The 26,898-nt window shown below is 40.3% G+C and overlaps 1 protein-coding gene across 1 annotated transcript in view; it reads left to right on the forward strand.

Moving 5' to 3' along the window:
- The first annotated feature begins 1,816 nt into the window (after positions 1-1,816).
- The window catches only part of LOC131750422 (coiled-coil domain-containing protein 150-like), an 83,923-nt gene continuing 58,841 nt past the window's right edge, over positions 1,817-26,898 (forward strand). Inside the window, 7 exon segments of the mRNA XM_067026489.1 lie at positions 1,817-2,023; positions 9,261-9,421; positions 10,550-10,770; positions 10,891-11,042; positions 12,638-12,706; positions 17,612-17,728; positions 25,995-26,124. Of these exon segments, the coding sequence (XP_066882590.1) occupies positions 1,955-2,023; positions 9,261-9,421; positions 10,550-10,770; positions 10,891-11,042; positions 12,638-12,706; positions 17,612-17,728; positions 25,995-26,124 (919 nt within the window). The 5' untranslated portion in view covers positions 1,817-1,954.

The raw sequence follows: 26,898 nt of genomic DNA on the forward strand, positions 1-26,898 counted from the left end.
GGCATGCCTGGCAGAGGGTGCAGAGCCTGCAAGCACAAAGACGTGCCTGTAGGCTTGAATTCAAGGTTCCCTTGGGGGGCCAGATGCAGGTGAGGCTGGTGGATTAGGCTGAAGCCATTAGAAATTTGGGCTTCATACTGTTCAATGGAAAACTAAAAGTTCAAGTGGGGAGCTATTAAATGTTGTTAAGCAAAGGAATAAGATAATCAGATTTACTTTCTCAAAAGATCATTTTAGTAGCTATATGAAGGACGCTTTGGGAGGAGTGATCAGAAAACCAGTCAGAAGGCTATCATAGTAGTCATGAGAGAGGATGGTCGTCATGGAATCCCTAGGATTTCCATAGCTGAAAAGACCTTGAGTGGGGTCAACAAGTGTGAAACTATTTATCAATTGAAAATCAAGAGGGAAATCAGAAAAAAAAACCAATACGTTCAGGCACGTAAGAATAAAAGCAGACGTTTAATATAGTAAATTCTCAGGTGTCCAGAAACCCCTTTTCTAACAGATAAATTCGTTTATTGACGACTTCAGATTTTCTCTAACTCTGTAACTGCCTGACTTAAGTTCTAATGTGGTTTACCAAATGGTAGACAGAGGAAAATAAATTAAAAACACTAAATTTAATCAATTTGTCTCCCTGACTGCTGTTTAATATGGAGAGTCAAGGAGAAGGTGAAAACTCTCATTACACTGAAGTGTGCAGATTATCTACCGAGTGCATACACATATCCCCCATCTTCATCCATAAATCCGAGGTCACTGCAAGAGAAAACCTACGAGTAATTGGCTCTTTGTATGGACGCTCTAAAATACTCTCCCACTTTTCATATTAAAAGCTTTCTTTGGCCCCTTCACCTGAATAACGTTTGCGGTGCTCATTTCTCCTTCACCGGATGGCCCTACAGTTTGATGAATATGCCTTACAGCTGTGGTTTGGACATTCTCTCCATCTCACGTGAGTCTCGTCTATCAGAACAAGAATAGCCAGATCAATTCAGCCAGCCACTCGCTAAGCAAAGGAGAACTCATCTCGGGTCTGACTGCATTCACTTGAGGGCTAGTTATTCTCAGCTGCAAACCCAGAGAGACGAGAATAGTACATTAAGTGCCCTGGTGCTGGTAAACGGTGTTCTGTCCAGCTACCTAAAGCACAGCCGTGTTTCCTTGTCACTGTAGAAGACTCCCCGGTAAGTGTGAATTCCCAGTCTTACAGCAAAACTCCGAAACGACTGCAGTTTTATTCTCGGTGCTCTCTCTCGTTTCGCAGCTACTTACAGTCAAACTGAGAAATACATACTCACCTGTAGACAAAGCAAGAAATAAATTATGCTGAAGAGACAAAAAAACCAGGAAGTAGACATGTGTTTTACTCTCGCTCTGGCCATGATGAACGAGGATGAAGAGGGGAGTGTTTTTTCTTCAATGAGAAGAATGTTTGAACTCGGTGTTTTTACCATTTTTTATGCTCATTAACAAAATCTTATTTTCCTGCCGTTCAGAAGTTACTTGATACTTTCATCCTTCTAAAACTGAAAACATTTTGTTCTCTTGGACTCTGACCGGCTGCAGGGTATTTGTCAAATGACCCAAACGCCGCACGCTCACCTGCATGGCATGGGTAACTTCGCAAAGCGGAAGCCGCAGGTCCTCCGGGAAGTGAGTGGGCGGAAACTACTTATCCCGGCGTGCCCCGCTCGCGAGCACAATAGAGATCTGTAGTCGTCCGGGGCACGGGGTTGGGCGTTTTGTGCGCGCCTCCAGATACCGGCCTCGGTCCCGCCCGGGGCGGAGAGCCCTCCAGGGCAGGGAAAAGTGCGCTTCCCGGCATGCCCTGCCACGGGTGCGCCTGCGTACGGGAGCTACCGCGCCGGGGAGCGGTTAGGCTTAAAGCGCTGTCTTAGTTCTATAGAAACCAGCCCACCTGCTGCCGGACAGAGCCACAGGCGGACAGATGGACTGTGGGGTGAGGCTGCGGGACCCTGGAAGGTCCGGAGTCCGCGGGGGCGAGTCGGCAGTTCAGGTAAGGTCTCAGTCATCTCTCCCTGCCTCCCTCTCCCCTAGCTGGCGGAGTTTACTCTTCTCCTCAGGACCTCAGGACCCTGATTTATGGCGCTTCTGCGCTGGATGCCGGTGAAAACCGTTTAGGAGCGAGGTTTGCATTGACCTGGCTCCAGCGGGGGAAGGCTAGCCACCAGAGAGGGCCGCGCATAAGCCCCAGTCCAACTTTTTCTTTATTTATATGTTAGGTTGGCGTTATAGGTTCCTGGGAAAGCCGTTTCGTTAATTTTCTGGTTTTGCCACCGGTTATCTTCCCTGGCCCACTCGTTAGAATGCAGGTGTCAGGAATTTACATTCGTTCATTGCTGTTTCCCCAGCTCCTACCAATTAGGCTGGAACAAAGTTAAATTTTTGTTGAACTCTACCGCTGTTTGCCGCCCACAATGTCCCATGTACTGTCTGGGCTCTGAAGATAGAAAATGATTAAGAATCTGACCTTACTGAGGTGAAGCTCGGGTTAGTCTGGCTTGAAGGCTCCACACTGATCTTGGAGCGCCCAGGACTAGGTCCTTGAATCTTTTCTGTTCTCTGTTATCCGGTCTCCGCGGCTTTAAAAGCCATGTATATATTGACAACTTCAGAATTTATATCCCGGGTTCACCTTTCTCCCCTGACTCCAAATCTACAAGTTCAGTCAGGTATTGGGCATCCTTCCTGTTTTAAATTTAACATTTCCAAAACAGCTCTTGATCTTTCCCCCTGAAACTTGTTCTTCCTAATAGGCTTTCATTGTCTCAGTTAATGGCAACACCGTGCTTCCAATGCATCCTTTCTCATCTAACCTATCAACCAAACCTATCTTTAAAATATGTCTGGACTCTGACCACTCCTTACTATTCCGTTGCTAGCAACCTGGTCCTAGCCAGCGGCATCTCCCCTGGGTTATCGCAGTAGCTTTACAACTGGTCTTCCTACTTTGCTGTTGTCTTTCTACTATCTCCACCTGGCTACCATCTAGGCAGAGTGATCCAGTTAAAAGTTAAGGTAGATCACAACACTTCTCTACTCTAAACCCTCCAAGAGCTCTGAAGGTAAAGGCAGACCTTTACAACAGCCTTTAAGGCTCTATGTAACCTGTCCTGTTATTATTCTCTGACCTTATCTCCCAGTATTCTCTCCTTCACTTTGTGCTTCCCAGTCAAACTGACCTCCTTACTGTTTGTGGACCCATCAGGCCTTCTGACTTAGGGCCTTTGCACTCTCTGTTCGCTCTTCCTGGACCTTTCTGTCCCATTCAGATGTCACTCCTGTACCTCCTTCACAGGTCTTTGCTTAAATATCATCTCAGTGAGGTTTCCTTTGACCGCTCTGTTTAAAACGGAAGCCTGCACTACAGCCTCCCTCCCATCCTCTCTCCTACTTTTTCTCCATTGTACTACTTGTCACCAGTGAAAAAACTATATGTTTTACTTACTTCCTCAACTGGAATATAAGCTCCAGGAGGGCAAGGAGTTTGTCTCTTTTGATCATTGCTGTATTCCCTGGTGTCAAAACAGTTTCTGGCTCATGGTAGGCGTTCAGGAAAGGTTTATTGGACATATGAGTAAATGAAGAAGATATTACTGACCAAATTATTTTCCAGTGGTTGTGATAAGCGACACTGAGTTCCTGGCCTGTTACTTTGGAACCAACAGCATGTAGTTGTAGCTATTGCCAGGTATAAGAATGGGTCCTGTGTCTACAGAAGCAAGTGTTGCCACCTGGCTTTTACTAGTATATTACTTATGACATTTGTTTTATTCGTGCCATGCTTTCAGTGAGGTAACCTGAACTCTCTGGAAATACTTTCCCTAAACATAGAGACAGCACTGTATTAATTTGATAATGATATATTTATGAAAGTAATTGTGAATTAACTTTTCTAAAAATGAAAGCTTATATCTTAGTATTTTTATTACCGTTGCTATCAAGCATCAGGGCTTAGGTTCAAGGCTGCACTCGATGATATTTGCTCCTTTTCAAAAACAGCAAAGCACAGATATGTTCCAGCTATAGTCTCTTTGCTGGAATATTAGCAATTAGAGCTAAGTTCTTTTCTTGTAAGAAGAGTTATGGCTTCTATCCCCGTAAGTTGTAGATAGAGTTGAAAGTCTGTAACTTCTTAATAACACATAGAGTTATAAGTCGACTGAACATGGAAGTCATAGAGTTACGGCCAGTGGCCTCCAGGTGGCCTGCGGATTGTGTGTGGAGGCATGGTGTTTCTGTTACCCTTGCTTGGACCTGCCGGATAAGCGGGGAGAGGCAGGGGGATGAGCAACTGCAGCGAAAATGAGAATCTCTCCTGACTCGAAACGTCAACTCAACGGATTCACCGGATCCCAAGTTCTTACTTTACTCTTCCTTTAACAGGCTCGCAGGTACTCAGAGACTTCCTGGTGGATATTAAGGCTGTCCTGCTCTTGCTACTGGGCCACCATTGTTTCCATTTTTGTTTCTGAGGCCTCTCCTGACCTTGACATTGTTTTTCTCCCCATGTGGAGAGAGGGTAGGGAAGAATTTTCAGCTAACCCGGAGACCTGTTTGTAATAAATCCTCAAAGGGTAGATTGTCTTATTTAGTTTTTGAATCCACTTCTTTGATGACCTGAACCTCAGTGATTGACTAAGAGGATATTTCAAGGACGACACCATGTATTTCACTCAAAAGCTTTATCATAACTCTGCCCACGGTCAGTCAGTGTCCCAGGCACCTCGATCTCTCCCTCCTTAGGATGAATTTTCTATAAACCTCCTCTCCCTCAGAGGCTGGGGGCCAAGTTTCTTCTTTTTTGTTTGAGAGTATTTTTTCTCTCCAGAAGCCTGAGTGGCTCCAGTATAGATCAGGTTCAGGTGGGTGTGAGTGATGATGCCAATCAAATGCTTACCTAAACATATATAGACGTACTTTCTCCTTTCTGAGAAAATGAAGCAATTTAATTTGTGTTGTTTTTTCCATCTTGTTTTTTACAGTTTTTTTGTTTGTTTGTTTTGTGGTACGCGGGCCTCTCACTGTCGTGGCCTCTCCCGTTGCGGAGCACAGGCTCCGGACGCACAGGCTCAGCGGCCATGGCTCACGGGCCCAGCCGCTCCGCGGCATGTGGGATCTTCCTGGACCGGGGCATGAACCCGTGTCCCCTGCATCGGCAGGCGGACTCTCAACCACTGCGCCACCAGGGAACCCCTCCATCTTGTCTTTATGGCTGAATGCGCACACATACCCTGTAAAGTTATGTAAGGATTTTATATCTATTTTGGGTACCTCGGGGAAATAACAGCAAAACTATGACATTTTGACAATTACACGAAAAAATTTTAGGTGGGAATCTGCATCTTACTAAAAATATGTGGGAAACTTGTACTCCATTTTCTGTATTATTTTCCAAAAATGAACTTTTATATTTGTGTTAGTATTTTGTATCTGACTTCTGACATAAGTTAATTAGACAGTCCTTTATATTATAACCAGCTCCCTGGGACTAACAAGTTGCTGCAGAAATTGCCCTCCCCTCCCACCTCCGGCACCGCTTGTCATTTTCTTTACCTCTTCCTCCTCCTCATTTCTCTACCAACTATTATCTGGGACTACTATTATTACAGGACGGCTTTTGTTGCAAGCAACAGGAAAGTGTGACTAAACAAAAGTTTATATTTCTCACATAAGCAAAGTTTGGAGGTTACTAGTTTTATTTTTAAAAGTCAGGTTATGGGCTTCCCTGGTGGCGCAGTGGTTGAGAGTCAACCTGCCGATGCTGGGGACATGGGTCCGTGCCCCGGTCCGGGAGGATCCCAAGTGCCGTGGAGCGGCTAGGCCGGTGAGCCATGGCCGTTGAGCTGTGCGTCCTGAGCCTGTGCTCCGCGACCGGAGAGGCCACAACGGTGACAGGACCGCGTACTGGAAAAAAAAAAAATCATAAAAATAAATAAATAAAAAGTCAGGTTGATCTGAGCTTCCCTGGCGTTTTCCTTGTTTCTCAGATGCGGGTGATCCCGGACTCTTTGTTTACATTTAACAGTGAGGTACTGCCTGGATGACTTGAAGAGAGCCCTCAGGGCTTCCAGCATCATACCTCCCCTCCGGGGAAGGAAAGGACAGGTGCCATCATTTCTGTTCTTTTTATCAGAAAAAAAAAAAAGTCTTCCTAGAAGCTTCTTGCAAACTTATGCGTGAAGTCTCACTGGCCAGGTTATGTCACATGGACGTGCCCGCTGTAAGGGAGGGTGGAGACATGAACTTTTCAACTTCCTTTGGAAGGAGGACAAAGGAGCCAACTGCTTGTCACAAACCCCATCAAACACCCTTTCCGTACTTTTTCTCCCAACCCCAGTCCTGGTTTATTTCTATGTTGGCAGCAGCCAGACAGCAGGTGGCAGAAAATGGAATGGAGGGTAAACCCATCTGGTATTTCTTCACTGTTACCTCTCTATTTTCTTCCCACCCCACGCTATTGGTGTTTCCCCCAACCCTAGGTCTGGTTTCTTGGCAGTAGAACCAGCCCTAAGGTTTGTCTTCGAGGTTCTTCTTTCTGTTACCTGAGGGACACTATCCTGGCCCATGTGGTAACCTGAGCAGGAAACTCCAAACCTAGCTTTTTTCAGAAATGTAGGTGAACGGTACTTCACATCTTTGTGTATCCAGAGACTCTATTAATATCTGTGTCTACTTTTGTCATTCCCTTCAAGAATGAATTGAAAGCATGAAAAGCAGTTAATAGAAGAGAACTTCTTTACCCCCTGTCCTTAAGCTGATTGTTAACAGAAAATCTAAAGAATTCAAAAAGGTTATGTGTGTCAGAAATGCATTCTGTTTTATAGAGGAGCACAAAGGAGAGAAAGCTTGGTCAGGAGCATAAAATAAGAATAAAAAGAAAATTTGTACCCTTTGACCTACATCACTCCATTTCCCCTATCTTCCAGCCCCTGGCAACCACCATTCTATTCTCTGTTTCTATGAAATCAGATTTTTTTGTTTGGTTTTTAGAGTCCATATATAAGTGATACCACACACTATTTTTTCTCTGTCCAGCTTATTTCACTTAGCATAATGCCCTCCAGATTCATCCTGCAAATGGCAAGATTTCCTCTCATGTGGCTGAATAACATTCCATATATATATATATATAAATCACATCTGTATTCATCCACTGAAGGACGTTTAGGTTGTTTCCATCTCTTGGCTATTGTGAATAACGGTGCAGTGAACATGGATATGCGGATGTCTCAAGATACTGATTTTAGTTCCTTCAGATATATACCCAGGAGTGGGGTTGCTGGATCATATGGTAGTTCCAGTTTGAATTTTTTGAGGAACCTCCATACTGTTTTCCATTATGGCTGTACCAGTTTACATTCCCAGCAACAGTACATAAAGTTCCCTATTCTCCACATCCTTGCCAACGTTTGTTATCTCTTGTCTTTTTAAAACTAGCCATTCTAACGGGTGTGAGCTGCTATCTTGTGATTTCGATTTGCATTTCTCTGATGATTGGTGATGTTGAGCATCATTTCATGTACCTGTTGGCCACCTGTATATTTTCTTTAGAAAAATGTCTATTCAGGCCCTCTGCCCATTTTTTAATTGGATTATTTCTTCCTTTGCTACTGAGTTGTATGAGTTCTTTATATATTTTGGATATTAACCCTTTATCAGATATATGGTTTGCGAATATTTTCTCCCATTCTGTAGGTTGCCTTTTCAAATAAGACATTCTGAGGATCTAATGTATAACATGGTGACTATAGTTAATAATATGGTATTGTATACTTGAAAGTTGCTGAGAGTAGATCTTTAAGTATTCTTACCACAAAGAAAAAAAGTTACTTATGTGAACTATGTGAGGTTGTTAATTATGTGGATGTGTTAATTATTTTGATCTTGGTAAGCATTCTGCAAGGTGTATGTATATAAAATCATCATATTGTACACTTTAAATGTATACAATTATATTAGTCAACTATTCCTCAGTAAAGTATTTGTTTGTCTGTTTGGGGTTAGTTTTGTTTTGTTTTAAGTAAAAAGAGAGAAACAGGCCATTCTCTGGGACCTGTGGGGGAAAGACAGAAGGTGGTTAAAGAGCTGTCCTTGGTGGCTTTAACCGTGTTACACTGGCAAGCAGCTCAGCCTTTCCGCTGGTGCCCCCTTAAATCCTGCCACCAGTTTTAAGACTTCTCTAATTCCTTGCCTGGGTCCTGGGGACCACCTTCAGTGACTTGAACCTGAGGGAGTCCCTGCTTCTATTGCCTGGGATACCTCGGGGAGGTATCTAATCACACAGCAAGTGGGAGAGAAAGGTGTATTACGAATATCCCAGGTGGGGCCTTTGTGAACACATTCCCACAGATACACTGTTGCTACTGATGCTTAAGGTTTATGGTTTGATTAGTATAGAAATGTCTGTACAGGATAGAGTTGCAGGAAAATGTCCTTAACGTTTCCACCAATGATCTTGTCGTTGAACTTTGGGCACATGATTCGTTTAAATGTTGGGACGGCTTATAAGCTGATTCTGCGTCTGTCTCTAATACCTGAAAGAGTAGTCTCACCGCTCCCATTTACTCTCATGTGGTCTTGCGGGAGGAGTCTGGAAATTTGATGTCAGCAGGTGTAAAAGAGTCTTTGCTATGAAGTTATGTTTGCAAGTTATTTTTAAAAGTCACTGCTTCAAGGTAGTTGGTAAATCTATTTTATGATAACTGCTCAGAGATCCAAGTACTGTAGAGTGTTGTTTTGTTTTGTTTTCAGAAAGGTTGCATGGGAATATGTTAAAATGAAAATGGTTGGCAATGAAAAGAGGTAATAACTCCTTCAGCCAAGTCATAGGTCCTAGTGTATGTGTAATAGTAGCAGACAGGATAGACTAGATTGTGCTGCAGTAACAAACTACCTAACAATCTGCAGCTTATAACAACATTAGTCTCGCTGTCTCACACTGTATGTCATGGAAGGGCTATGGCTCTGCTCATGTAATCTTTACTCTGGGATCTTGGCACATGGAGCAGGCCCTATCGGGGATGTTGCTCATCGCATGGAGAAGGGAAAAGAGATGATGAATGACAAGTTGGCTCTTAAAGTTTCTACCCACATTTAATTGCCCAAAGCAGGACACATAGCCGTTTCCAAGCTCAACAGGACAGGGATGTATAATCCTCGACAGGAAGGGGCAGTGGCTATTTTGAACAATAATAGAACCAACTACACTAATACTGTGACTTTAATCTCAGGTGCACATGGAAACTACAATGTCCAGACCAGTCCTCTCTCCAGCCCGCATCGATGCTACAGCTTCTGAAACATTCACGGTACTTCAGCAAAGGATGAGAATAGTTGAGGAACAGACCAGTTCTCTCAGGGATGACCTAACAATATTGGACTTTGGTGAAAAGTAACAAATTAAAAAATTGTGTTACAATATCTTTGTAGGTTGAAGAATTTTGCCTCACTGGTTACTAATAAGGAGTCACGGTCTGGGTGGTTTGGCAGGTGAAATAGGTACTTAGGAAAGAATTGAGAAATAACATTAGAATATTAATTAGAAAATATTTGCAAGATAAAGCGTTGTCCTCCTGTAATGGAGCTACTACCACTATTCTAAACAGATTCTTAAAGTGTGTTAATTAGGTGCACAAACTTTGATATCCTATCCTCCCTCAATACTTGATTTAAAACAAATGTAATTTTTTACATAATTAGAAAAAAAAATTTGGTCCTATTTTAAAACTAAAAAATAGACTTTGATATTAGTTAAGGTGAACATCTACAACTTGATTCATGCCATTAATATGGTCTGTATTTTCTTTCTCCAGATTTATTGTAAATTAAAAGAGAGGTTATAAGTCTTAAAAAAAATTCATAGTTTAGAATGAAGTGCTCAGAAGAACAACTGTGTTTTTCCTTTGTGCTCCTGGAGAAGTCATTGCCATTAAAAGTTAGATTGTCAAAGGCCTTGAGGAATCTGGGCACTTAAGTGGCCAATGTTGAATTTACTGGTGTGATTTTCTTTAAAGTTACGTATGTATTTCCTGAATGTCTGTTATGAAGACCTAAAATTAGTATAGTTGGTATTATAGCACACATAGAATAAGTAATTCTTCAGCAAAGATTAAATTTGTACCAGTGTTGAGTATGTTAGAACAAAATGGGAATGTTTATTATCACCTTGTTTAAAAATTTTCTAAAAAGGATGTGAAATACTGCCTCCATGCTAACTTTAATTCTTAGTTTACCATTATAGAATTAGCGTTTAACATGTTTTATATATCACTTGCTTTTACATAGAAAACAAGTTTACAAAAAATTCCGATTAAAATAACCATTAAAAAATCAGTGGCCTTTACCCATCCCACAGTGGTCTCATCCTCTTTACCTAATAGTGCTCTCTGTGTTTAAGTTTGCAGGGGCTCTCAGGTACTGCTTAACTAAAGAATATAGTTTTTATACTCGGTAGAAGTGTTACATTGATTCGATGGTTGGGATTACCCTATAATATTGTTATATTGGGATCTTTGTCCAGAGGCCACTTGGAAACTCCAAAATGTTTAGAAGAGCCTGTGAGCCAGAACATCATTAGCCCTATCCAGAATGAAGTAATTTGTTCAGGAAGAACAGATATTTTATGGAAGAACTGTGAGTTTCTGGTAAATCGAATGTGCCGTCTGGAAAGCCTCATCCAGTCCTTGAAGATGAACATCTTCCGTCTGCAAGCTGAAAAGGATTTGAACCCACAGAAAACAGGTATAGAGAGAAGAGAATCATCAGAAATTCGGTCCTGTGTGGGTACTTGATGAGTTCATGATTCTTTTCCTTTCCTGACCTCCTTTAAATGCTTGGTGACCCTCCTGTCCTGTCTGGTAGATTTTCTGAAGGAAAGACTGAATACAATACAGGAGGAGCATTCCAAGGATCCGAAGCTATTGCAACTGAGAGGTGTAAAAGAGAAAGAAGACAAGGCACACGATGAGGTGCAGAGGTTGACTGTGACTCTGCAGCTTGCGTCAGAGACAAAGGTTTGAGTCCAGAGTTCTGGAATACAAACTCACTGTTAACGTGTTAGCTGGAGGAGGCAACAGACCCGTAAAACTGACTTTTAAAAATAGGTGATGTTGGTGTGAGGATTCTTGACATCTGAAATTTATCGACATCAATAGCCTATAACATTGTGTGCTGTCAGGAATTGAGTATTTATAGATTCCTACCCTCTACAGGTGACTGTGAGGGTCCAGAGATATGAGGGAGTCTGCTCTTCAAGAGCTTATATGCTAGCTGGGAGAACAAGGCATAGCAGGAGAAACTAAAGAGAAAAAATAAGGGTATAAGAACTATTAAAGGGCAGTATAGGACAATAAGGAAATCTTGCCGACTAAGTGTTCTGTATTCAGGTGGGTTTGAGAGTGTGCGCATGTCCTGCCTAGAATAGATTAGGCTAGGCTTCAAGGAAGAGACAGGACTTGAGATGAACCTTCAGAAGGCAAAGCAGTGAGGTGAGGACATTTAAAAGACCACACAGAGAGGCAGCAAAAAATAAGACTAGGGAAAAAAACTAATGATTTTGTTTTCCCTTCACCGGCCAGGCAGTGTAACAGATGTTATTTTGTTTAACACATGTTTTGTTTCATCTCTGCAAAACCTCAAGATGTAGGATATTATTGTCTCTATTTGAATGATAAGTGTACTGGGGCCCAGAGAGAAGTCACCTCTCCGAGATCACACTTCCCTGTTTTCTTCGTGTAAGTCACATTTGAACCTAGATCTTTCCCTTGGGGGCAGTTAGGAGGAGATGCATAAACTAGCTGGACAGGAGTGAGGATTTGTTTGTGTAAAATAAGTTGGAAATTGGCTAGGGATAACGTCATAGAGGATCTCAAAATCAAGAATAATCAAGTAGTTGGGCTTGATCCTATGGGGAGTGATTAAATTTTTGATAAGAAAGTGACATAATGAAAACAAGAAAACTAATCCAGCAGTAGTGTAGAGTGTCAATTATAGGAGAAGAGATTGGAGATAGATAGGAAAACCAATTAGGAATCCATTGCCGTACTTGAGACATAGACCCTATTAGGTCTGAACTACGGTTGTGGCATTTTGAGAGGAAAGATATGTTAGAATGGGGTATTGGATAGGGGCTGAAGGTAGAGAAGAAGGCAAAGACAGCTTTGAGTTTTTACATCTTAGATGGTAGTGCTATTGATAATAATATAAAAGAGAATGAATAGTGAAAGCTGTGTTTTTCATCCTCAACTCCTAAGCATAGGTAATATTTGAGGCTAGAAAAAATGGAGTACTTAAAAAAATAGGAATATACCCTGTAAGAAAAATGTCTAGCAATTACCAGGTTTTCCTCTGATTATTGAATTTTACATAGGAGGTACATGTGACTAATCATTTTTTAATTATCTGAAAGGGAAAATGATAGAAGTCATGAACCAAAGTAATAAAATAACTTTAAATATCTCATTGTAATAATTACTTTAGACTCATAATAAGAAGTGTTTATAACTGTATTCAGAATAGCATTTATAGGTTGCCCCCCCAAAAGTCTAGATTTGAACTGTGATATACCATAGACAGTTTCTTCCTGTCATTTTTCTCCTTCTATTTTTAGAAGAATGCAGCCATTATTGAAGAGGAACGGAAGACCACAGAACGTAAAATGAACCTTAAAATTCAGGAGGTAAGATAAAAAGGAAGCTGGAAGGTGAAGGGGGTGTTGGAATTGCAGAGGGGGAAGTCAAGGAAGTGGATAGAATGAAAAGAACCCATTGAAGAAGAAAATATGTGGCTGTTTATTCGGAAGATTTAAAAAATATGCCACATGAAGTTATACCTGCCCGTATGTGACATTAAGATTTCCTTTCACCTCAGTACTGCCACAAAACCAGAAATAAAAAATAAATGCTCTCTGAGCCGGGAGGGAAACAGTTACCATGAAACTCATGCAGTTGCCCATATACTAGAGCTAAGTGGACAAAGACCTTTTACACTAAAGTTGTGTTTAAAAGAAAAAGGTTTTAATAAGTCTGCTCATCTAATTTTACCTTAAAAACTTTCATTTCAGTCTAAATTTAAGTAGGTAACAGATTGGAATTATGGAGTAGGTGGCTGCTAAAAGTTGTTGGACTAAAACTTTGCAGCTGGAAACAGTGGAAGAGTCAGAAGAATTACCAATTCAATACACCCTGACAGTGGCCTAAAAACCTCAATATTCCCTCACAGAATAATTGACATTAGTCCAAATCAAAAGGATCAAATTATATTTAAAATATTCTGTTATACAAAACAGAAATATACTATTTTTAAAATTATGAATTTCAGTGTGTTTAGGGTGGTAAGTGTAGCTATCTGGGACATTCTCCCATGTAGAGTATTTTATTTGCCAATAGTTACTGATGAAAGCATGATTGTTCGTTGTTAGTTGGAGTATATAGTTTCATGCTTTAAAAAAATATTTTGGCTATTTTAATAGATTCTTTTTAGAGCAGTTTTAAGTTTTTAGAAAAATTGCACAGAAACAAGAGTTCCCATATATCCTTTCTCCCCACCCCCAGATCTTCCTCTATTATTCACATTCTGTATTAGTCTGGTACGTTTGTTACATTTGATGAACCAGTTTTGATACATGATTACTGAATTCACAGTTTAGATTAAGTTTTATTTTTTGGTCATCACAGTACACAGGATAGTTTCACTGCCCTACAAATGCCCTGTGCTCTACATACACATCACCCCGCACCTCCCTCCCCCACCCCCGTCTTTCCCCAAGCCCCTGGCAGCCACTGATCTTTTCAGTGTCTCTATAGTTGGAATCATACAGCATGTAGCCCTTTTGGACTGCCTTCTTTCGCTTAGCATATGCATTTAATCCTCCATGTCTTTTCATGGTTTGATAGCTCATTTCTTTTTATCAATGAACTGGATGTTCCGCAGTTTATCCATTCACCTACTGAAGGACATCTTAGTTGCTTCCAAGTTTGGCAGTTATGAATAAAGCTGCTGTAAACATTCATATGCAGTTTTTTGTATGGACATCAGTTTTCAACTCCTTTGGATAAATACCTAGGAGTACGATTCATACTCATCCTATGATAAGCTTATGTTTAGCTTTCTAAGAAATTGCCAACCTGTTGCAGTGGCCATGTCATGTTGCGTTCCCACCAGCAGTGAATGAGAGTTCCTGTTGTTCCACATCCTCACCAGCATTTTGTGTTGTCATGTCAGTGTTTTGAAGTTTTGCCAATTTTATAGGCGTATGTATGGTATCTTGCTTTAATTTGCAGTTTTCTACGGACGTGATATTGAGCATGTTTTCATATGCTTATTTGCCGTCTGTCTATCTTCTTTGGTGAGGTATCTTCGATCATTTGCCCACTTTGCAGCTGGGGTTGTTTTTCTTATTGTTGAGTTTTTAGAGTTCTTTTTATATTTTGGATACCAATCCTTTATCCAGTAATGTGTTTTACAAATGTTTTCTCCCAACCTGTAGCTTATCTTTTCATTCTCTTAACAGTGTCTTTTGCAGAGCAGATGCTTTTAATTTTAATGAAGTCCAACTTATCCATTTTCTTTCATGGATTGTACTTTTGGTATTTATTAATAAAATATCATTGCCAAACCCAAGGTCACCTAGATTTTTCTGTGTTATCTTTTAGAAGTTTTATAGCTTTGCATTTTACATTTAGGTTTTGAATTATTTTTTGTGAAAGGTGTGAGGTCTGTATCTAGATTCTTTGGGTGAGTTTGTGTATGTCTAGTTGTTCCAGCACCATTTGTTGAAAAGACTACCCTTTGGATTGCCACTTAACATTATATTTTCATTGGGGAAGTCTTAATTCTTGGTGCTGTAGTAAAATGTTGAATTTTCATGGAACTTGTCAAGGACCTGAAGAAGGACTGTGCTAGTCAAATAGGGACATTCTGAGGGTATGTGGAGCAGGAAGGATGTATTAGTCTGCTGGGGCTGGCGTAACAAAGTACCACAGACTGGTGGCTTAAACAACAGAAATTTATGTCTTACCATTCTGGAGGTGAAAAGTTCAAGATCAAGATATCATCAGCAGGTTTGGTTTTCTCCTGAGTCCTTTCTCCTTGGCTTGGGTATGGCTGCCTTTTTTCTGTGTCCTCACATGGTCTTTTCTCTGTGTACACATCCCTGGTGTCTCTTCGTGTACAAATTTCCTCTTATGAGGACAACAGTCATGTTGGATTAGGGCCCATCCCAGCGGCCTCATAAGAACTCTTTAAAGGCCCTATCTCCAAACACAGCCATATTTTGAGATACTGGGGTTCAGGGCTTCAACATGTGGATTTCAGAGGGATGCAATTCAGCCCATAACAAAGGACTCTACAAAGATAAGGTAAATGCAGTATATAACTTTCTAAGAGATAAGAAATATATATATATATGTGTAAAATCTGGTTCTGATGAACATGAAATAGATTAACTGATAGCCTTTCATAATGCTTTCTGGATGAATATCTTAGTAGTATAATTATCAAATAAAGATTCCCTTTGTAAGGCACTTAAATTATATCTTGAGCAAATTATACTATATAATTCGATGTAGAGCTTAGAAAAGTATATTATGCTACTCTAAATTAGAAAGTGATTATAATCTGATACTAAAATAAAACCTGAAAAATATAGCCCAACACAAAAACTATAGCTCATTCTTAAGTAAGATTATAGTATTAATATTTAACTGATTATTCGATAAGGAAGGAATTTCTAAGCTTGAAAAGAAGGAACAGGATTATAAAAAGCTCGATGAGTTTGACCATATAAAAATTAAAATCTTATACATGTATAAAAAAAGCAAAACTAATAAAACATAACAAACTAGACAGTTAATAATCTTCCCTTTTAAAGCACTTAAATTGACTTAAAAAGAACAGTGCGAAAAGGATAAGAACAGTTCAGAAAATATATAAAGGACTAATAACCATATCAGAAAATGTTTACTCTCACTAGGAACCAAAGAAATGCAAAACTATTAAGGTGGTGTTTTTCATTTATTAGCAAAGATTTAAGAAAGTGATAATCTGTAGTGCTGATGAGATGTATTCAAATACTACTGATAAGGTAAAATTGGAAGGAGAATTACAAAATGTATCAAAAGTCTAAAAAATGTTTATACCTTTAAGCTGGTGATTCCTTTTGTAGGATTTATCCCAAGGAAAGAATCAGAAATTCAATGAAAGATTTATTCACAAGCATGTTCAGCAGAACAGTATTTAGAATAGCAAAACACTGGAAATATCCAAATGTTCAATGTTAGGTGTATGGTTAAGAAAATCATAGAACAGTTCCCAAACGGGCTATCTTGTAACTATTCCATGTCAACATTTCACTTTTTAAAAACTTCTTAAAAATTGTTTAATATATCATCCTTCAAGAAAACACATATAAAGTACATATGTACAATGTAGAGAAGAGTTATAAAGTGTACTCTTACGTCATCTTTACTGGGGTTTAAAAATAGAATTTCTGGGACTTCCCTCGTGGCGCAGTGGTTAAGAATTTGCCTGCCAATACAGGGGACATGGGTTCGAGCCCTGGTCTGGGAAGATCCCACAAGCTGCGGGGCAGCTAAGCCCGTGCCCCACAACTACTGAAGCCCGCTCACCTAGAGCCCGTGCTCCACAGCAAGAGAAGCCACCACAACAAGAAACCCATGCACCGCAACGAAGAGTAGCCCCCACTCACCGCAACTAGAAAAAGCCCAGGCGCAGCAACGAAGACCCAATGCAGCCAAAAATAAATAAGTAAATAAATTTAAAAAGAATTTCTTTCAATTTAATGTCAGTTCATAAAAGCAACAGCATTTTTCAGTTCCCATTTAAATTGGAAAGAATTTCTTCATGATAAAAGAGGCTCTTAACCTTCTTTGTATCTTTATCTGACTCATTTTATAGTCATTTGTTGATAGAAATAAGGTCAGTGTACCCAAATTCTTGAGTGTTGTTTTTGTCTGCTGCTTAACAACTACTTCATTATTTGTTTGATCTTTAATTTCCAATACATGAAAAAAATTCCTATATACATATATATATATATAGGTGAAGAAATCAAAATACAGGAAAATAGTTTAAAAATAAAGTTAGAAAATAGAAAAATACGGAAAATACATATAGTAAGACATATTCGTGTTTTTCAAACTTGTTTTTGACAGCAATACATTGTAAGACATATTTTACACTGCAACACCATACATGCATATACACAAACATTTGATGAAGCAGTACTTACCCTTCCTTACTACTTGCTATGTGCTCTGATATTTTCTTTCTATTCTTTTCTCCCCCCTCTTTCAAGTGCCTCTTGCAACTTACTAATGCGTCTTGACCCACAGTTTGGAAAACAGACTTACACAGTAGGAAGATGAGGATAACAAATTTGACTCTGCATTTCTTAGAAGATTGTCCGTTCGGGAGAAACAAAAGCATGTTTCTGAGTAGCCATAAATGAACGAAGAATGGGGGTGAGATGGCATGTCAGGTAAACTTTTCATGGTGACTTTGATCTTTGTTAAACTGCTATGAAGTTACCTTGGTCTTGCCTAACTGCAGTGTTGCTCTATAGCTAAGGAGACAGCTGTGTCAAGAGAAGCACTGAAGGGAATCTCTTGAGACATCTGGATCAGCCGTGCTACTCAAAATACAAGAAATGGGATCAACAGTGGAGGTGGAACGGAAACAGGTAGAGAGATTTTCTCTCCTTGTTTATGTTGGGAGAGTGAAACCAAAAGGGAAAAGCTAATGTTTTACTTACAAACCTATAGTTTTGCTTATTTCCGCCAAATTTTTTTTTTAAACATCTTTATTGGAGTATAACTGTTTTACAGTAGTGTGTTAGTTTTTCCTTTACAACAAAGTGAATCAGTTATACATATACATATGTTCCCATATCTCTTCCCACTTGCGTCACCCTCTCTCCCACCCTCCCTATCCCACCCCTCTAGGTGGTCACAAAGCACCGAGCTGATCTCCCTGTGCCATGCGGCTGCTTCCCACTAGCTATCCACCCTACATTTGGTAGTGTATATATGTCCCTGCCACTCCCTCACTTCGTCACAGCTTACCCTTCCCCCTCCCCATATCCTCAAGTCCATGCTCTAGTAAGTCTGTGTTTTATTCCCATCCTACCACTAATCTCTTCATGACATTTTTTTTTTCCCCTTAGAGTCTATATATATGTGTTAGCATATGGTATTTGTTTTTCTCCTTCTGACTTAGTTCACTCTGTATGACAGACTCCAGGTCTATCCACCTCATTATAAATAACTCAGTTTCATTTCTTCTTATGGCTGAGTAATATTCCATTGTATATATGTGCCACATCTTCTTTATCCATTCATCTGTTGATGGACACTTAGGTTGCTTCCATGTCCTGCCTATTGTAAATCGAGCTGCAATGAACATTTGGGTACATGACGCTTTTTGAATTATGGTTTGCTCAGGGTATATGCCCAGTAGTGGGATTGCTGGGTCGTATGTTAGTTCTATTTGTAGTTTTTTAAGGAACCTCCATACTGTTCTCCATAGTGGCTGTATCAATTTACATTCCCACCAGCAGTGCAAGAGGGTTCCCTTTTCTCCACACCCTCTCCAGCATTTATTGTTTCTAGAGTTTTTGATGATGGCCAATCTGACCGGTGTGAGATGATATCTCATTGTAGTTTTGATTTGCATTTCTCTAATGATTAATGATGTTGAGCATTCTTTCATGTGTTTGTTAGCAATCTGTATATCTTCTTTGGAGAAATGTCTATTTAGTTCTTCTGCCCATTTTTGGATTGGGTTGTTTGTTTTTTTGTTATTGAGCTGCATGAGTTGCTTATAAATTTTGGAGATTAATCCTTTATCAGTTGCTTCATTTGCAAATATTTTCTCCCATTCTGAGAGTTGTCTTTTGGTCTTGTTTTTGGTATCCTTTGGTGTGCAAAAGCTTTTAAGTTTCATTAGGTCCCATTTGTTTATTTTTGTTTTTATTTCCATTTCTCTAGGAGGTGGGTCAAAAACGATCTTGCTGTGATTTATGTCGTAGAGTGTTCTGCCTATGTTTTCCTCTAAGAGTTTGATAGTGTCTGGCCTTACATTTAGGTCTTTAACCCATTTTGAGTTTATTTTTGTGTGTGGTGTTAGGGAGTGTTCTAATTTCATACTTTTACAGGTAGCTGTCCAGTTTTCCCAGCACCACTTATTGAAGAGGCTGTCTTTTCTCCACTGTATATCCTTCCCTCCTTTATCAAAGATAAGGTGCCCATATGTGTGTGGGTTTATCTCTGGGCTTTCTATCCTGTTCCATTGATCTATATTTCTCTTTTTGTGCCAGTACCATACTGTCTTGATTACTGTAGCCTTGTAGTAGAGTCTGAAGTCAGGGAGCCTAATTCCTCCAGCTCCATTTTTCGTTCTCAAGATTGCTCTGGCTATTCGGGGTCTTTTGTGTTTCCATACAAATTGTGAAATTTTTTGTTCTAGTTCTGTAAAAAATGCCAGTGGTAATTTGATAGGGATAGCATTGAATCTGTAGATTGCTTTGGGTTGTAGAGTCATTTTCACAATGTTGATTCTTCCAATCCAAGAACATGGTATATTTCTCCACCTATGTGTATCATCTTTAATTTCTTTCATCAGTGTCTTATAGTTTTCTGCATACAAGTCTTTTGTCTCCTTAGGTAAGTTTATTCCTAGATATTTTATTCTTTTTGTTGCAATGGTAAATGGGAGTGTTTTCTTAATTTCCCTCTCAGATTTTTCATCATTAGTGTATAAGAATGCCAGAGATTTCTGTGCATTAATTTTGTATCCTGCAACTTTACCAAATTCATTGATTAGCTCTAGTAGTTTTCTGGTAGCATCCTTAGGATTCTCTATGTATAGTATCATGTCATCTGCAAACTGTGACAGCTTTAGTACTTCTTTTCCTATTTGGATTCCTTTTATTTCCTTTTCTTCTCTGATTGCTGTGGCTAGAACTTCCAAAACCATGTTGCATAAGAGTGGTGAGAGTGGGCCACCTTGTCTTGTTCCTGATCTTAGTGGAAATGGTTTCAGTTTTTCACCATTGAGAATGATGCTAGCTGTGGGTTTGTCATATATGGCCTTTATTATGTTGAGGAAAGTTCCCTCTATGCCTACCTTCTGCAGGGTTTTTATCATAAATGAGTGTTGAATTTTGTCAAAAGCTTTCTCTGCATCTATTGAGATGATCATATGGTTTTTCTCCTTCAGTTTGTTGATATGGTGTATCACGTTGATTGATTTGCATATATTGAAGAATCCTTGCATTCCTGGAATAAACCCCACTTGATCACGGTGTATGATCCTTTTAATATGCTGTTGGATTCTGTTTGCTAATATTTCGTTGAGGATTTTTGCATCTATGTTCATCAGTGATATTGGCCTGTAGTTTTCTTTCTTTGTGACGTCTTTGGTTTTGGAATCAGGGTGATGGTGGCCTCATAGAATGAGTTTGGGAGTGATCCTCCCTCTGCTATCTTTTGGAAGAGTTTGAGAAGGATAGGTGTTAGCTCTTCTCTAAGTGTTTGATAGAATTCGCCTGTGAAGGCATCTGGTCCTGGGCTTTTGTTGTTGGAAGATTTTTAATCACAGTTTCAATTTCAGTGCTTGTGATTGGTCTGTTCATATTTTCTATTTCTTCCTGGTTCAGTCTCGGAAGGTTGTGCATTTCCAAGAATTTGTCCATTTCTTCCAGGTTGTCCATTTTATTGGCATACAGTTGATTGTAGTAATCTCTAATAATCTTTTGTATTTCTGCAGTGTCAGTTGTTACATCTCCTTTTTCATTTCTAATTCTATTGATTTGAGTCTTCTCCCTTTTATTCTTGATGACTCTGGCTAATGGTTTATCAATTTTGTTGATCTTCTCAAAGAACCAGCTTTTAGTTTTATTGATCTTTGCTATTGTTTCCTTCATTTCTTTTTCATTTATTTCTGATCTGATCTTTATGATTTCTTTCTTTCTGCTAAATTTCGGGTTTTTTTGTTCTTCTTTCTCTAACTGCTTTAAGTGCAAAGTTAGGTTGTTTATTCGAGATGTTTCCTGTTTGTTAAGGTATGATTGTATTGCTATAGACTTGCCTCTTAGAACTGCTTTTGCTGTATCCCATAGGTTTTGGGTCGTCGTGTCTCCATTGTCATTTGTTTCTAAGTATTTTTTGATTTCCTCTTTGATTTCTTCAGTGATCACTTCGTTATTAAGTAGTGTATTGTTTAGCCTCCAAGTGTTTGTATTTTTTACAGATCTTTTCCTGTAATTGATATCTAGTCTCATAGCATTGTGGTCGGAAAAGATACTTGATACGATTTCAATTTTCTTAAATTTGCCAAGGCTAGATTTGTGACCCAATATATGATCGATCCTGGAGAATGTTCCATGAGCACTTGAGAAAAATGTGTATTCTGTTGTTTTTGGATGGAATGTCCTATAAATATCAGTTAAGTCCATCTTGTGTAATGTATCATTTAAAGCTTGTGTTTCCTTATTTATTTTCATTTTGGATGATCTGTCCATTGGTGAAAGTGGGGTGTTAAAGTCCCCTACTATAATTGTGTTACTGTCGATTTCCCCTTTTAAGGCTGTTAGTATTTGCCTTATTTATTGAGGTGCTCCTATGTTGGGTGCATAAATATTTACAATTGTTATATTTTCTTCATGGATCGATCCCTTGATCATTATGTAGTGTCCTTCTTTGTCTCTTGTAATAGTCTTTATTTTAAAGTCTATTTTGTCTGATATGAGAATTGCTACTCCAGCTTTCTTCTGATTTCCATTTGCATGGAATATCTTTTTCCATCCCCTTACTTTCAGTCTGTATGTGTCCCTAGGTTTGAAGTGGGTCTCTTGTAGACAGCATATATATGGGTCTTGTTTTTGTATCCATTCAGCCAGTCTGTGTCTTTTGGTGGGAGCATTTAATCCATTTACATTTAAGGTAATTATCGATATGTATGTTCCTATTACCATTTACTTAATTGTTTCGGGTTGTTCTTGTAGGTTTTTTCCTTCTCTTGTGTTTCTTGCCTAGAGAAGTTCCTTTAGCATTTGTTGTAGAGCTGGTTTGGTGGTGCTGATGTCTCTCAGCTTTTGCTTGTCTGTAAAGGTTTTATTTCTCCATCAAATCTGAATGAGATCCTTGCTGGGTAGAGTAATCTTGGTTGTAGGTTTTTTTCCTTCATCCCTTTTAATATGTCCTGCCACTCCCTTCTGGCTTGTAGAGTTTCTGATGAAAGATCAGCTGTTAACCTTATGGGGATTCCCTTGTGTGTTATTTGTTGTTTTTCCCTTGCTGCTTTTAATATGTTTTCTTTGTATTTAATTTTTGACAGTTTGATTATTATGTGTCTTGGCGTTTTCTCTTTGGGTTTATCCTGTATGGGACTCTGTGTGCTTCCTGGACTTGATTGACTATTTCCTTTCCTATATTAGGGAAGTTTTCAACTATAATCTCTTCAAATATTTTCTCAGTCCCTTTCTTTTTCTCTTCTTCTTCTGGGACCCCTATAATTCGAATGTTGGTGCGTTTAATGTTGTCCCAGAAGTCTCTGAGACTATCCTCAGTTCTTTTCATTCTTTTTTCTTTCTTCTGCTCTGCAGTAGTTATTTCCACTATTTTATCTTCCAGGTCACTTATCCGTCCTTCTGCCTCAGTTATTCTGCTATTGATCCCATCTAGAGTCCTTTTCATTTTATTTATTGTGTTGCTCATCGTTGCTTGCTTCCTCTTTATTTCTTCTAGGTCCTTGTTAACTGTTTCTTGCAATTTGTCTATTCTATTTCCAAGATTTTGAATCCTCTTTACTATCATTCTTCTGAATTCTTTTTCAGGTAGACTGCCTATTTCCTCTTCATTTGTTAGGTCTGGTGTGTTTTTATCTTGCTCCTTCATCTGTTGTGTGTTTTTCTGTCTTCTCATTTCGCTTATCTTACTGTGTTTGGGGTCTCCTTTTTGCACGCTGCAGGTTCGTAGTTCCCGTTGTTTTTGGTGGCTGTCCCCAGTGGCTAAGGTTGGTTCAGTGGGTTGAGTAGCTTCCCTGGTTGGGGGGACTCGTGCCTCTGTTTTGGTGGATGAGGCTGGATCTTGTCTTTCTGCTGGGCAGGTCCACGTCTGGTGGTGTGTTTGGGGATGTTGGTAGCCTTATTATGATTTTAGGCAGCCTCTCTGCTAATGGATGGGGCTGTAGACCTGTCTTGCTCTTTGTTGGGGATAGGGTGTCCAGCACTGTTCATTGCTGGTCCTTGAGTGAAGCTGGGTCTTGGTGTTGAGATGGAGATCTCTGGGAGATTCTCGCCGTCTGATATTACGTGGAGCTGGGAGGTCTCTTGTGGACTAGTGTCTTGAGGTTGGTTCTCCCACCTCAGAGACACAGCCCTGGTGCCTGGCTGGGGCGCCAAGAGCCTTTAATCCACACGGCTCAGAATAAAAGGGAGAAAAAATAGAAAGGAAAGAAAAGGAAGGAAGGAAGGAGGGAGGGAGGGAAGGAAGGAAGAAATGAAGGAAGGAAGAAAGCAAGAAAGGAAGGAAGGAAGGTGGAGAGGAAGAAAGGGAGGAAGGACAAGAGGAAGGGAGGAAGGAAGGGAGTAAAGAAGGGGGGAGGGAAGGAGGGAAGAAAGGAAGGAAGAAAGAAAGGGAGAAGACAAAGTAGGATAAAGTACAGTTATTAAAATAAAAAATAATTATTAGGAAGAAAAATTTCTATTAAAAAAAAAAACAGAAGAACGGGTCGGTCTAACCCTAGGACAAATGGTGAAAGCAAATCTATACAGACAAAATCTCACACAGCAGCACACACATACACACACAAAAAGAAAAAAAGGGGAAAATAATAGTATATCTTGCTCCCAAAGTCCACCTCCTCAACTTGGGATGATTCGTTGTCTATTCAGGTTTTCCACAGATGCAGGGCACTACAAGTTGATTGTGGAGCTTTAATCCGCCGCTTCTGAGGCTGCTGGGAGAGACCTCCCCCTCTCCTCTCTGTTCGCAGAGCTCCTGGGGTTCAGCTTTGGACTTGGTCCCGCCTCTGTGTGTAGGTCGTCCGAGGGCGTCTGCCCTTCTCTCAGACAGGACAATGTTAAAGGAGCAGTTGATTCGGGGGCTCCGGCTCACTCAGCCTAGGGGGAGGGAGTGGCATGGGTGCGGGGCGAGTCCGCGGCGGCAGAGGCCGACGTGACGCTGCACAGGCCCAAGGCGCGCCGCGTGCTCTCCCAGGGAAACTGTCCCTGAATCCCGGGACCCCGGCAGTGGCGGGCTGCACTGGCTCCCGGGAGGGCCGGTGTGGAGAGTGACCTGTGCTCACACACAGGCCTCTTGGTGGCGGCAGCAGCAACCTTAGCGTCCCACACCCGTCTCTACTGTTTGTTCTGACAGCCGCGGCTTGCGCCCGTTTCTGGGGCTCCTTTAAGCGGCGCGCTTAATCCCCTCTCCTCGCGCCCAGGAAGCAAAGAGGGAAGAAAAGGTCTCTTGCCTCTTCGGCAGCTCCGGACTTCAACCGGACTCCCTCCCGGCCAGTCGTGGAGCAGTACACCTTCAGGCTGTTTTCACTCTGCCAACTCCAGACCTTTCCCTGGGATCCGACTGAAGCCCGAGCCTCAGCTCCAGGCCCCGCCCGCCCCGGCGAGTGAGCAGACAAGCCTCTCGGGCTGGTGAGTGCCGGTCGGCACCGATCCTCTGTTGGAATATCCCCACTTTGCCCTCCGCACCCTGTGGCTGAGCTGTCCTCCGCGGCTCCGGAGCTTCCCCCTCCGCCACCCGCAGTCTCTGCCCGCGAATGGGCTTCTAGTGTGTGGGAGTCTTTCCTCCTTCACGGCTCCCTCCCACTGGTGTAGGTCCTGTCCCTATTCTTTGTCTGTTTATTCTTTTTTCTTTTGCCCAGGTATGTGGGGAGTTTCTTGTCTTTTGGGAGGTCTGAGGTCTTCTGCCAGCGTTTGGTGGGTGTTCTATAGGAGACGTTCCACGTGTAGATGTATTTCTGATGTCTCTGTGAGGAGGAAGGAGATCTCCGCCTAGATTTATTAAATGCTTTAGTATTCCTCTATTAACATTCTTACTACAATTTAAAAAGTTTTAGTGCAAAATAAGAGAGGACGCTGACGCCATTTAGTCCAGCGCTCTTAATGTATGAATGAGGGAGCTAAGGACGGAGAGGTTATTTTGTCTCAGGCTTTACAGAAGTGAACTCTGAGCTCCTGGGAGGGAATCCTTCCCTCTACACCATATAATCTCTGTCACAAGAATTGATTTTGGAAGGCACTGACCTAGTCTTATGTTATATGTATGGTATATGACGTGCATAGAAAAGAAAGATTAAACTCAGCTGACATTAGAAGCAAGGAATAAGTCAAATAATCAGGAATGTGTTTACATTGCTGTTTTCAAGTCTCATTTATTTTAGCATAATATTTTTGCTTTCATCAAAGTCGTCATTTGAAATATCTGTATGTAATTTAGAATATTTTAAATTCTAAGTACCAAGGCAATTAGTCGTTTCAAATCATAATACCTATTATTAGATTACATCATTTTTATTATTTTAACGAGCGCTGTCCTTCCCAATGGAATTATAAAGAGGATTCTACTTAAAGAATTTGCAAATGATCCTTTATTGCTATACTTTATACTGCCAGTGTAGTAGGCACTAGCCACATGTGGCTATTTAAATAAAAATTAATTTTATTTGTTAAAATTAAATTAAAGATTCAGTTCCTCACTCACTCTGGCCACATTTTGAGTGCTGTTGAAGAGTGCACAGAAAGTCCTCCTGGACAGCCCTGCTGTAAGACACTGCACTCTGTTGCGATCTTTAACTGTAACACATAAACACCGCTTCTTCCTCCAGGAACATTAAGATCAGAAAAATCTGCCTTACGCCTGTGCTATAAGTGAGCTTAGTAGAAATCTTTACCTTACAGAAAAGGAGTTTTTCTCATACGATTTCAGGTGCAAATTTTGCAGCAAAACTGCATTGCCCTACGCAGTTCTATTCAGACCACCCAAGAACTACTGGCACGGGAGCGACAACAGAAGGGAGAGTTGGAGACCGCTACGTCACAGCTCAAGTCTGATCTAGGTATGAAAACAGATGCTAGAAATTACACTTTTGTTCGTTTTTTGAGATTTCATGCGAAAACTCTTAAGATTCCAAATCTCGAAGTGGCCAGTGTTACTGGTATTTCCCACAGACCTGAATGTAAAAAAGTGCTGATTTCCTTTTTATCTGTGGCACTGAGAAAGACAGAGAATGTTGGTAATAAAATAGAATTTGACCCTCTTAATTGTAAACTTACGTGGATTTTTTTCAGGTTTATTTAACTGCGGACTTGGGAACATTTGGGTTCTATCAATCTAGATCGAATATTGGATAATAGAATGTGAATAAGGAAATGAGGTCATTAATCCTTGCTATCCTACTGATTCTAACCATTTGTCATGTCAGACTCTCCATTCTTCAGGTTATCAATCTATTTTGATCGACTTGTATTTGTAGAAATGGATAGTGGTAAGGTACCATAGAGAGAGGTTAGATTAACTACTCGTTTGAGGAGGAAAAAACATGTGTTTTTAAAAAAAGAGTCCTGAAAGGTGACAGAGCTAGGAAATGGAAGTGTCTAGACTTGATCCCAGGTCACTCAGAGACATGCTTCTTCCAACCCAACAGCCCTTATCAGACTACTGTTTGTTAATATATAATTGTAACAGCAGTTTTCAGGTAGATCTCACTATAGAGGTCACACAGAGTTCCAGTGCAGTGCCTTATGCATGAATAACACCTCATGGTTTACACGGGGCTTTCACATACATTATCTCATGTAATACACAAAACTATCTGTAATTCCTAAAGTTA

Source organism: Kogia breviceps, chromosome 2 (genome assembly GCF_026419965.1).
Source record: "Kogia breviceps isolate mKogBre1 chromosome 2, mKogBre1 haplotype 1, whole genome shotgun sequence".
Classification (NCBI taxonomy): domain Eukaryota; kingdom Metazoa; phylum Chordata; class Mammalia; order Artiodactyla; family Physeteridae; genus Kogia; species Kogia breviceps.